We start from the raw sequence: 13097 nt of genomic DNA, 5'->3' as shown, positions 1-13097 counted from the left end.
GCTTAATGTCAGCACGTGTAACATAATATAAATATCTATCTATCTTACTGTATATGTCAGGCAGTGATGGTACTAGCAGCCCTCCGTAAGCTATCTCTGTGTGTTTATTGGTTGTTGGCATGTTTCCAGAACACCATGCTCAGTGCCACCCTGGCTTGATTCATGCCCCACCTTGGAAACCCCGATCAAATTGCCCTGGACACGCCACTGCTACCAGCAACGATATCTAAGAGTGGAAAAATACAAAGTAAAGTGCACATCATAGCCTGTAATATTTTAATCCAAAACAGATCCAAACCATTAGAGCTAACGCTAAAGAAAATGTAACAAGATGTAGTAGCCATGACACATAGCTACTGCATGTTGGCTGGATTGCAAAAAGACTATAAATACATTGTTGCATTTGCAAAAAGATTGTATTCCTCTTTGTAAATTAGATAGATTAAATTCTTGTGTATCCATGTTTGACAAATAGTATTTCATATAAGTGTGTATGCATATTGCAGAGGCTGGCCTGCCTACCCAGAGGGCTCTGTTTATGTCTCACTCACTGCTAGGCCCCAATGTTGCCATAGAGCTACCAGCTGACGACATATTTTTTTCCACTTCAATGATGGTAAACAACCTACACGTAACGAATTAATACTAAGCTTTCAGTGTTCATAGCAGATTCTGAAAATATGGCTAATCGTTGTATAATGCAGATCAGTGAGCCCTGTTTATCTACGACACAGGAGCTGCATCATCACCACACAGGCATCCATATCCTGACATATTTACCTCATCGTATCGTAGCAGGGATAACGCCAATATGTAATGTAATAACAACTGCATTAACTTATTCCGTTTAAATTGCAATTGTAACACACTGGTATAATACACCAAACCAGCTTAAACTGTGGTGTGCTAAAAATATTACTGATACTATAACGTTAATACAAATTGGAACATGGTTGCGGGAGCTACTGTGGAAATATAGATAATATTGCTTATGTATTATCTACCTTCTCGATGTTTATAGCGTCAATTATCAGATCCCTAATGTATTACGATCCAATTAGAAAGCTAGCCAACTAGCCTAGCATCTGGCTCCGATATGGATAGTTAAATCGTAGCAACTGAGAGAACGGCTCGCTGAATCTTGCTACGGAAAGAATGACATTTTGAGATGGTCTGGCTATTGGGAAAGTTATACAAGCTTTAAAAACTCCCACAGCCTTTGTCTGAATAATGACAGTCTACTTTACAATTCGGTACACATAAAATTGACAAAACTGCGCTAATATGAAATAAAATGTAATATTTCGAGCTGCTTCGCCATATATTTCAACTGGCATCTCTTACCAAAACACAACGTGGCGTCCGAAGGCGAATGTTGGGGAAAACTGTTAAAGTTGAGGTTTTATATAAATGTAATGTTGGATAGTGAATTATAAATACGCCGAACTTTAGAATACCATGCATCTTTTCGGAAATAGTCCAGTCTTTCATTTGAAAGTGGACGTATCGTGTTCATTAATCACCGAAACCATCCAATTGTCAGATTTTTAAAGCTAGTTTGGCGTGACGTTCGCTACATACGAGACAGAATGACACCTAGCGCAAGTTAGCACCAAGCTATCTGAACGATAATGGGTGCATTAAAGCTAAATTTGATTTACTTTAATGGACAACATTACCTTTGGAAACAGGCGAGTGGGGAGAGCGTTCTGGTGAGCTCCTGCTGTCCGGCGGTGAAAGTCTCTGCCTGGGGACCAGCCTGCTGTCAGAGCCGCTTCCACCCGGGTTGGCGGGACTGGAGCAACGGGACGTCGTCGGTCCTGTGTTGCTCCCGGCTACTGAGAAGCAGCAGGAAGCAGAGCGGGTTGGGCTGTGCTGATTTCCACGCAAAAGCTGGTACGGCACCGTGGCGCGGATAGGCTGCAACCGGACCGCGGTGTTGTTGCTGCTACAGGAAGAGGTGGCTGTGGGGGAGCCACTGTGTTTAACCCGCTGCGGGGATGAGCTGGCTGGTGATGCTGACATGATATCAGACACGTTCAGTTGATAATGTTGTTTATGTAACAATATGAGTGGTACAAGTTCATAGTCCTGTCATTTAAACAGCTCACAACCTCACTTTATGTGTTTTTTTTTAGCACACGGCCTAACGTCATCCATTTTAACAAACTTTGCCAGCTACCAAAGTTTCTGGGGTTACACACAGTCTTCACTTTCAATCTTATTTTTCCGTGTCCGAGTAGGCCTACACATGCAAACAGCCCGCCTGTACTGTTAAGCGACCTTCTGCCTAAAGATGTTATGTAGGTTATGTACGCATTACTTCAATATGGTCACGTTGTCAAACTTGTAACTCCTGACTCACCAAACCCAATTTCCAAGACCGCAGATGTCAGACTCTGTTGACACAACAACTGACAGAAGAGGTTGAACAATGGGTGGGACCAAATCCCTACAACTACATTCTGATTGGTGCTGAACTATTTCCTGGATATGTTGATTGGGTGGTCATTGGATGTATGGAAACCATATGGAAACTTAGTTGGTGACCACCTGATAGAGGCAATAAGGTGAATTTGTAATACCGTATGTGTACCGAGGGGTGCTGCCTACCATAGGTGCATACCCTTAATGGGCATTTAAAAAGAATATAACATTATAACCTTTGTCAAAATTATCTATACTATACTATCAAGCAAGTGAACTTTCTTCTCATTTTATTAAAGAGCATAAACAAAACGTTCTACTTCTGTACAACCCCTGGTCTTTTTTTACTCAAACATATTCAAGAGGTTAACTTAACATCACAGACATTACCAGAAATAATTTATGTTCTGTTCTTTCTTCATTCTAAATAAAGAAGAATAAACAATTCATCATTGCGATTTTCTTTTCCAAAGTGTACATTCCAGAGATGGGATCATAGGCTGTGTAATTGTTTAGTAAGTCGCGAGTAAATCTCAAGGCTTAGCTATACAATTTTAAGTGAAGTCAAGAACAAGTCGAGACCAACAAGTCCCAAGTAAATGCGAACAAGTCCCATGTCAAGATCAACAATTCCCAGGTCAAGTCAGGTAAGTCCCTGAAGAACAAGTCCTACGTCAAGGCTAACAAGTCTCACATTAGACCATCAAGTCACAAATCAAGGCTGACGTGTCACAAGTCAAAGCTAGCAAGTCCGAGATCAAGACAGGTAAGTCAAAATCAAAATCAAGAACAACAATTAGTTCAAGACCAACAAGTCCCAAGTCGAGACTAAAAACTCCAAAGTCAAGATCACAAAGTCCCAAGTCAAAATCAACCAGTCTCGCTTGGTGTGACAGTAACATTACAGTTTTCTTTGTACACAGAGACAGTCATAAGTTAGACAATGCTCTTCACATTTATTTGTAAAGTCCATCCACAGTTATAACCAACCGAATACATAGCCATACTTTCACTCAGAAATAAGATGGTTTAACAGAGACAACTTTAGTGGGAGTTAACAGGTAGCTAAGTGCTTACTTCTAAAAGACTATTTGAAAAGTACATTGACTGTTTATTAAAAGGCACAACGGGTTTGAAGAGACCACATTTGATTATGTACAAACAAAACATACAAATACAGTATTGTAAATTGGTAAATTCCTGGCTGAAATCTTGACTATGCAAAGTATTTCCACTTCTCAGGAAAAGTTCTGTGCTCATTTTAAAAGCTCATATTTACAAAATGACTCAGAAGAAAATTGCTCTGGTGGAGACATCAATTGACCCAACTGCATGTAATCTGTTGAGAACATAATTCAAACCAGGATGCAAACGTCAATCTAAATCAAGAACAACACATGAATGAACGCTGAAGTGAAATCCCCTGCATTTTGTTTTACAGTGTTTACCAGAAAGCACAAGAGATTGTAACTTGGTTTATGCAAGTATCATACATTCACAAATAAAAAACCAGGTTCATAAAATGGCAGAGACTCAAATAATAACCAGCCAGAGCAAAAGGAGGCCGTGTGCTTACAAAGCCTGGGTCAAATAATGGAGCAACTGGAATTACCTTCACAATAACAGCTCTTAATGTAGATTTAACTAGCACTACCGGAGTCTGAACATCGACTCAAACAGACATATTGGTTTAATTTGATTATTAGAAATAGTTCTCATACTATCGAAAACCATTCAAAAAGTAATCATACAGCTTTATATCGGAGGTATACACTCGGTACAGTACATGCTGTCATGGCTTGAAAGAATTTCAGTAGAAAGTTCAGAAAGTTATACTGAGCAAAATAACTAATTGTATGTAACTGACTGCATTCTATTGAAAAATGTGTATCATGAACACAAAAAAGCAAAAACTAATGGAAACCTAATAAATACTACAATAACCTAATCCTGGTAGAAGATTATGCTGGATCAAAAAGAAGGCCACATTCAGGGAGCAAATTTCAACCGTGGTGACGATTGGTAGGGAACAACAATAGATATATAAACATATACGTATGTATGTATATATATAGTAGGGGGAAATGTAACGCTACCAAGCCATGGCCGAGCAATGTGTGTAGGGTCAGTATCTCCATGTACCTACTTTATATTATATATATATATATATATATATATATATATATATATATATATATATATATATATATATATATAGTATAGTATGAAAAAAACATTAATTGTGGCATGAAGTGCTACATATAATGTCAAACATAAATCAGATCATATTTAATTATTACGCAAGAGCTGTAGTTAGTAAAAATACTCTTACTGGACATTTTCACTTTATCATTCAAACAATCTCACATGTTGCAGTTTGTGCATAAATAGATGATTCTATTGAAGAATTAGGTTGAACTCTATGGGAGGTAGGCTATGTGTTGTCCTAGTGCTAAGCTGTGATACAAGTTATTGCTTCGTCGTCTAAGTACTACGTCCTCAAATTACCTGAAGCACCCACCAGGTCCGGATTTGTTGCGGAGCGGCTGCGTCCATGACTGACAGCTGAAGTCACGAGGACCCACCAGATCTCGCAAATTCAGGTATGATCGCGTCATATTATGACGTTTTCAAGGTGTAGTGCAGGGAAATATGAACTCATGGCGTCGATTTATCGCAGAAGCATAAACTGGCCTTTACACAACAAGATGGCCTAAAACCTGACACCTTGGCTGGACCGGTCAGGTTGGGTGCGGGTAGCAGAATTCTAGTAATCACATGATCAGATGGGCTGTAAACAACCTTAGATCAGTAACACAGACAATTATTTGGAAGAGAAAATAAAGGTGAAGGGTAACTTTATTACCCAAACTTTGTAAAACATCACCAGTGTAACCCATCCACTGCAGTTTTTTTGCCCAATGTCTTGGTTCAACTTTGACCTAATGTACAGTACTTCCTGTAGTAGTGTGCACACCGGGCACCAACATTTCACGTGTCTTTTACCCCTCTGCCTTTTTGTAGCAATGTCCCCAGATCTCAGTAAATTCCCTGATGAGTGCAAAGTCATCAGAAACTGCTAGAAACCCAAGTAGTAATACACTGAATGATCCTGTTCAGATAGACAACGTCATTAAAACACATCGTACATCACTGTATCTGAAGTGTGCCTATGGGCTTGACAGTCACAATGTCTTAACCTACCATAAGCAGGCCCTGTATCTCTAATGAAAGTAAACAGCAGGAGCCCTAACTGTGTTAACTGTGTTTACGTTGAGAGCAACCCAACCAGGAAAAGGTAAACCACAAGTCCGTACGGTTCCCCCAGAGCTATAAAGTTGAAACTTTTTCACCATCATCTGTAGTACAGCCAGTGAGATGTCCAGGCTTCATTGTGTCCTTTCCAATGTCATGTCATTGCAAAGACTACATTGGAATTAGAAAATGGATAAGGAGTTAATAACAGAAATATTATGCTTGGCAGTTCTACAACTTATTTTATGTTTAATGTATTTTTGTGAGCTTTTACTTGTTCATAATGCTACAGAATCACATGAGCATGTTCAATATGTTGTAGGCCTGGAACCTCTCGAATAAGCAACAATCAGTCAAGATCCCCCCAGTGTGAACTCCTGATAGTAAAACTTGAACGGACTAGGCGTTATGAAGCACTGAGTTCTCTAAAGTGAAGTCGTAGTGGAAACTAGTCAGGTTGTAGTTTATGTCCCGGGACAGCAGCACATCAGGAATTAGGGGGAGCCCTGCCTGCATGGCCAGGACATGGGGAGCCAGAGTGAAGGGGACGTCCCCGAGGAGATCTGGCAGAGTTGAAGCAGCTTCCACCGCCGAGGGCCCGGCTATTGGCGCGCCGGCAGGGCAAGCTGCAGGGTGCTGAGCTGGACCTGTACAGGATGACTGGGAGGGGAAGGAGACAGAGTTAGTGTCAGTGTGCACGGGTTTAGATTACTTTTAGATACACATTTGCTAAGGCCGGTTACACACTGGACGAGTCACGTGAGAGTGTCAGCCGCGTGGCGTGTCCGTTTATATTTCGGCTCCCATGGTAACAGGTTAGAGCTTACACACTGCCGGCGTGAGACGCGTGCCTGCAAGAAATAGAACCGACGCCTATTTTTCATGTGAGACGCGAGCGTGTTGGAAGCGTTTTCAGGCAAAATAGAATAGGAAAATATGTTTATATGTCATTTAGACACAAATACATATTAACTAATGACATGTTGATGTTTGAAAGCCTCTAGGTTTTGATATAAATGCAGATAGGCCTATATGAATGTAATTTTTTTTTTTATCGATTTTCTAATATTGCGCCTGTCAATACAGAACAAAATATTCTGTAGCCTATTTTGCCGTCAATACTGCCAACGTTGTCTTTGCTGTAATCAAATCAGTATATATTTATGTTTAACATGGTATTTCATTTTATCAATGGGAAACATCCATGTGTCCAGACAAGGCTAGCAGCAGCGCCGCGTCAGACACCTTTCTGGTGGGGAAAGACAGACAAAATTCACGCAGCTGACACGCAACAGAAACACCACGCACACGCCACGCCTGCAGTGTGTAACCGGCCTAATTGTCTCTTTTCACAGTCATTCTTCTTTTTCTATCCCACAAGCAGCAGGGCCACAGCTCTGGGATCAAACTAATACACCTTACTATGTTCTTCTAACTTTAGATATCTTTTTTCTCAGGAATCTTTTTTTTTCCCCAAATATTTCATACAATTCTTAAAACGTCTTCCTGTAGGTGATAAACCACCAACCACAATTAGTTTTTTGCAGCTGAGAGTAGCACATTAACTGCCTTTGTGCATTGCATTGTGGGTCAATAGTGTACATTAACAAACACTTGAAAATCAAAGCTTATTTAGTATACACACTGACATCATTTTGTCACTTCTCCAGTTAGGCTCAAATTTCAACTTGTACTGATATTTTAGTCAGGACAGTCACACCAAGGTAGAGGGCTGCATTGGGACTGGGTCCCGCCGGGTCCCAATGTAGCCTGGAAACCCCCCCACGCCAGCAGACACCATAGATATACATATATACTGACTGAGTATATACTGTATATCTATGAGCAGACACCAGCAGCGTGTCTGAGGCTACCAGGACAAGGGAGTCCGAGACTCCGTCCACCGTCTGCCCCCCCTCATCCTCTGCTCCTTCCTCCCCTTCTCACAGCAGCAAGCACCTGCCTTCTTTCCCTGCATCTTCTCCCTATTAGCCTATAAAATGACGTGTTTTCTCATGCGGGATGGGAGAAGACACAAAATCAATGCATCTCTATTATTGTGCGGGCATAAATTCTCAGAATTTTGCGGGTGGGAGTGGACATACACATTCCGGGAGCGGGCGGTAATGGTCAGAAATTCAGTGGGAGCGGGATGAAGAAAAAAGTCCCATGCAAGGCTCTACACCAAGGATTTAAACCAGGGTTTGATGCATAGACTGTATAGATGAAGCCAAAACATCTGGCTGGCTTAAGTAGAAATCACACCCCCTCCATGTTAGAGGATGGGCCAAGTACGCGTCAAATAAATCTTCCCGAAGATGGTTTTGGTCATTTTAGGTAGTTCTGATCATGCTGATGTTTGTTCAAGTGTTCATTTTTCTGATAAGTTTGGTTTTAGTGTTTTGAGGCTATAAAAACGGGGTAAAACGTCATGACTGACAGCTGTAGGGGGAAATGTAGGGGTTAGGCAGGTGTATGGGCAGGACTTTGATACCACAGCTCCACCGTCTGATCACTACTGCGCAGACTCTGGATCCAACATTACAAGATGGCGTATCCGGGATATTTTGGCTTTCCTTTTGTACAGTGGGAGGAAGGAATCTTTTAGTTTTGAGTGTGGCGCTGTGACTCATAGTCTGTCCCTGCCTTTCTAGCAGAACCTGAGATACACAACCTTCTGTGAACATGAACAGAAAGAAACATTCATGGAATTCAGAAGGAGATACAGGAGGAGGCTGGGGAGGTGGAGGGAGCTACATTCCTTAGGGCAGGCAGCGGTGTAGCATATGGATGCAGAGCTCAGGGTTGTATGCAGACTAAATGAGTAACAAAATGTTTATATAGACCGCATATTATGAAAGATGGGTCATGGACATGCATGATTGGCAATAAAAGGACCTCTGTGTCTGCCTAAACTACAACTAGGCTCCATTATAAATATACAGTAACACTGTATTTGAAGGGGTGTGCATAAGACTGACATGACACCGTGATAATTATAGTCTATATCCACGACATTCCACTTCCGGGATTGCTCCGGTGCAGTCAGAAATTCCGCCGGATGTCCCTCTTTCTGGCCGATGTCCATCCCCTTCCTCTTTCTTTATTCTTATTCTTTATTTATAAAAAGGACAAGACACATTAATCAACATTTCTGTAAATATGCCAGTGTTAGCCAGCCGGCTAATTTTCAACTGTAGTCCTTTTGGCCAGATGATTTTAGGCCAGAGCAGCAGGAAGGCGCAATTGTGTTGGCGTTCTAACCTCCGGTGGATTTGTGAGGACTATGGTTAACTGCTCCTCAGATCTCTGCAGGGTAAATCCAGACAGCTAGCTAGACTATCTGTCCAATCTCAGTTTTCTGTTGCACGACTAAAACTACTTTTGAACGTACACATGTTCCACCAAAACAAGTTCCTTCCTGAGGCTATTTTGCAGAGACACCGTGGCTCCGTGCAGAGCTTAGCGCTGCCCAAGACGATTGTGATTGGTTTAAAGAAATGCCAATAAACCAGTTTTTCTCCCATCCCAGAATGCTGTGTGGACTAGCCAGACCCTCCTCCACAGCGCTATGGAGGAAGGTCTGGTAAAGTGAGACTATCATGACATGAAACATTTCATGAGTCTTTTTGAATGTTCATGAATTATGAGACTTTTTGAGGTCAAGGATATTATTTTATGACACCGTTATAAAAGCATTTGATGATGAAATCAAACTTCATGACAAGTCTAAATTGTTTCAAAAATATTGATGACAATTATAATGGTCTCATGACATCCAATATAAAACCCAACCACTTAATGACAGTTTATTATAAGCTTTATACGAATTATAAGTTCAGGGTCGGTCTAGCAACTCTCTGTTGGCTTGCGAGCTGGAAAAACCAAACTCTGGTCAGACCAATCACATCGTGTATAGAGTTGGTGGGCGGGCTTAACACAAGGACAGCAAAGTTGCAACAGTTCTGAGTGAATTCCCCGCTACTTGAAAACAAAGAAGATGGCTGCTGCTGCTGACGAACAGCGGTCTTTGGAATAGTCTTTGGCCGCAACTCTGGAAGACTTGGAGTTCAGCTTTTCTTTGAGAAAAGAACAAAGAACGGCACTGAAGTCATTCTTAAAAAAGGAAGATGTGTTCGGAGTTTTGCCAACCGGATACGGCAAAAGTTTAATCTATCAACATCTGGATGTGGGTCTGGCTTGTCAGGCTAGCTCGCTATAGGATGAACCCTTTCTATTTTGGTCACTCCATCATGCCATCCTCGGTCCAGTAATCTTTGTACACCCTGTTGATTTTGTGGCTTCATATCTATTCACACACACCACACTGTATAATGTAATAGCTGGAGTGCCAGAGCATTTAGTGAATATAGTCATGGTCCCAAGAGAAAGACTCCATTTGATTTGGTGACTCTATGGCCTGCTTGTACTGTCATCCTGAGTGTTCACATGTTTACTCCGATACTGCTAGGGCTTTGAGAGTAGCAAAATCATCAGTATATGTAGTTTGTCCAGTCCAACATGTTTTTTATTGGAGTATAATGACATAGGCAGTCCCACGGGATAGTTAGCAGAGCTCAAGACATTTTGTTTTGTTCAATGTAGTTATGACTACACAAGGTTTCCTGGAATGTGATTTTTGGCCCCAGTCATGTTTTGGATTTATTTTGTGTGCAGTGCTACACTAACATGAACATTGCCAACATGCTGTTCCTAATTAGTGCAGTTTGCCAAAAACAAAGTTTTAATGCTGTCAAGAACTGAGAGACTGCTGGTAAATTACAGTGGGCATTCTGTAATTCATTGTCACTTTGATGATGCACACCGAAGTGGTTTCCCATTGGTATGTACAGTATGTAAAATGTTGTTTAATCAACTATTGAGTCTTTTAAGTAGATTGTACAGTACATTGTACTGTATTTGGAGGAGTCAAAGTTGAAATGTGTATTTTCTTCACTACAGTAAATAAGGAATTATCAGATGGAATAAAAGTGCAGAAATGTAGTAGTAAGTTAGCCACTTCTTGCTTTACTATATAATAGCTAGCACAATGAGATGAGTGCTTTTAGCAAGACTAAATATTAAGCTGGAAACTAATAGTGAAATGCCAAATCGGTACAACTAAAGTAACTACATATCTCAAGGCTTGGTCACAACAAACCAAAATCAATTGAATTCAGTGGAACTGCCAATTTGTCAGTGCATTTGCAAGTTTGTACTTTCTTCCCCAAAAGTCTGACGTGCACATTTGTACTAACAGTCTTGGCATTGCTGAGGCTTTGAGGGAATTTACATAACCCTGCTCTGCCAAATGAGAAGCAACGCCAACAGAGCTTTCTTCTTCTTGTGTGTCATAAACAAAACTAACCTTAGCCACAGCACGACCCAAAGTCATTTCATCACCAAGTTTCCAGCATTTTAATTGTATCATAATAGAAAAGTTGGATGGGTAGTGTTGCTGTGACTTATTTGGACACACCAAATTTGAAACTGTTTCGCTTCCAGAGCCTGAAGCGAAAACTCCTGTCCTGACAATGCTAAATTGTCCAGGACAGGTTTTATTTCACTTAGCCTAATAGCTGGTTTGATTTGCATTGAGAGTTGATTTTATGGAAAGTTCCCCATGCCAATCTCTAGGTATGGTGAAGGGTATGTGATGATGTGGGGGGGCTATTTTAATTCCAAAGGCCAAGGGAACTTCATCAGGATGCATAGTATCCTGGATCCATGAAATAACTGGCCTTTAAAAATCATCTGCCTGCCTCTATGGGAATTTAACATAAGGGTGTGTATACTTATACCCCCTGTATTTTAAGGAAGAACATTTATTTATTCATGATACATTATTCATGCACAAAGAAAATTGGTGTCCTTAAAGGTTGGATTTTTCCTCATTTTTTTAATTAAGGCATTAAGATCAATTTCCAAAAGATGATTTTTTTTTATTCCTCTTTTTAGTCAACTTTAGCATGGGTGTATTCACTTATGCTGAGCACTGTATATGCAGGAAAACCTCATGAAAGAGAGCAGAATCTTGGCAAAGCTCATTGGTTAGAGGGAAAACAGAGTTGTTTTCTAACTCTTAACCTTTGAAGAGAAAGATGTTACATGCTAGTTTTCATTAAGATGGGTGCTTGATTATTGGCTTCCTGTAAAATCCAGGATTGAATTTAAAATCCTTCTCCTGACCTACAAAGCTCTTAATGGTCAAGCATCATATCTTGAAGAGCTCATAGTACCTTATTGCCCCACTAGATTACTGTGCTCCCATAATGCAGAGTTACTTGTGGTTCCTAGAGTCTCTAAAAGTAGACTGGGAGCCTGAGCCTTCAGCTACCAGGCTCCTCTCCTGTGGAACCAGCTCCCAGTCTGGGTTCGGGGGGCAGACACAGTCACCACATTTAAAGGAACACGCCGACTTATTGGGAATTTAGCTTATTTACCGTAACCCCCAGAGAAAGACAAGTCGATACATACCCTTCTCATCTCCGTGCGTGCTGTAACGCTGTCTGACGGTTCCAGCATTAGCTTAGCCCAGCACAGATCTTGCAGGTAACTGGTTCCAACTAGCCTACTGCTCCCAATTGTGACAAAAGTGACAAAATAACGAATACTTGTTTTGATTTGTATAGTCACAGCGTGTACAAAAAACAACGTAACATGAGACACAGCCATCTTCTAACAGTAAACAAACTGGGAACTATATTCTCAGACAGGCTTGCTGCGAGCATATCACTCCGCCCAAGTACTATATTCTTCCACCTAAGAATATAGTTCCTGGTTTGTTTACGGTTAGAAGATGGCTGTGTCTCATGTTACGTTGTTTTTTGTACACGCTGTGACTCTATAAATCACAACATGTAAATAGGAACATGTTGGTGTTATTTTGTCACTTATTGGGAGCAGTAGGATTACTGGAACCATTCACCTGTATGTTCTGTGTTGGGCTGATGCCGCTGGAGCCGTCAGACAGCGTTACAGCACGCACGGAGATAAGAAGGGTATGTATCGACTTGTCTAACTCTGGGGGTTACGGTGAATAATGTCATGTCCATGTCCCAGAAATGCTTGTTACTAACTTAGCTCTGGGGAGCTTATTCCCCAGAGTCCTTATGTTTTTTTTCGCCCAGCATGTTTCCTTGGATTAGGGTGGCCCCTAACTCATGGTTGCAGCCTGTCGCCGTGGTCCTGCTGTGTGCCCTGCTATGCCCTGTTACACCCTGCTACGCCCTGCAGTGCCCTGCTACACCCTGCAGTGCCCTGCTACGTCCTGCTATGCCCTGCAGTGCTCTGCTATGCCATGAACTACAACAACTACTATTTCTAGTCATAGTTCCATTATCTTTATTGTGACTATTATTGCCACTGTCCATCACACCCCCAACCGGCACCATCAGACACCGGGTCTGTCCCAG

The 13097-nt window shown here is 41.3% G+C and overlaps 2 protein-coding genes across 4 annotated transcripts in view; both read right to left on the bottom strand.

The window, feature by feature from the left end:
* Positions 1-2025, bottom strand: part of glcci1a (glucocorticoid induced 1a) — a 33343-nt gene extending 31318 nt beyond the window's left edge. Inside the window, exons 1-2 of the mRNA XM_028596906.1 lie at positions 1933-2025; positions 1680-1835 (exon numbers count right to left, since the gene is read on the bottom strand). Coding sequence (XP_028452707.1) covers positions 1680-1835; positions 1933-2025 — 249 coding nt within the window. The remainder of the gene's footprint in view (positions 1-1679; positions 1836-1932) is intronic.
* A 2707-nt stretch (positions 2026-4732) lies between these two features.
* Positions 4733-13097, bottom strand: part of umad1 (UBAP1-MVB12-associated (UMA) domain containing 1) — a 26710-nt gene continuing 18345 nt past the window's right edge. For all 3 annotated transcript variants that reach the window (XM_028596599.1, XM_028596601.1, XM_028596600.1), the window contains exon 4: positions 4733-6342. In XM_028596599.1, the coding sequence (XP_028452400.1) occupies positions 6082-6342 (261 nt within the window). In that variant the 3' untranslated portion in view covers positions 4733-6081. The remainder of the gene's footprint in view (positions 6343-13097) is intronic.

The sequence above is a fragment of the Perca flavescens genome, chromosome 14 (assembly GCF_004354835.1).
Source record: "Perca flavescens isolate YP-PL-M2 chromosome 14, PFLA_1.0, whole genome shotgun sequence".
Taxonomy (NCBI): domain Eukaryota; kingdom Metazoa; phylum Chordata; class Actinopteri; order Perciformes; family Percidae; genus Perca; species Perca flavescens.
The sequence above is the reverse complement of the archived record's forward strand: the minus strand, read 5'-3'. Positions and strand labels throughout refer to the sequence as shown.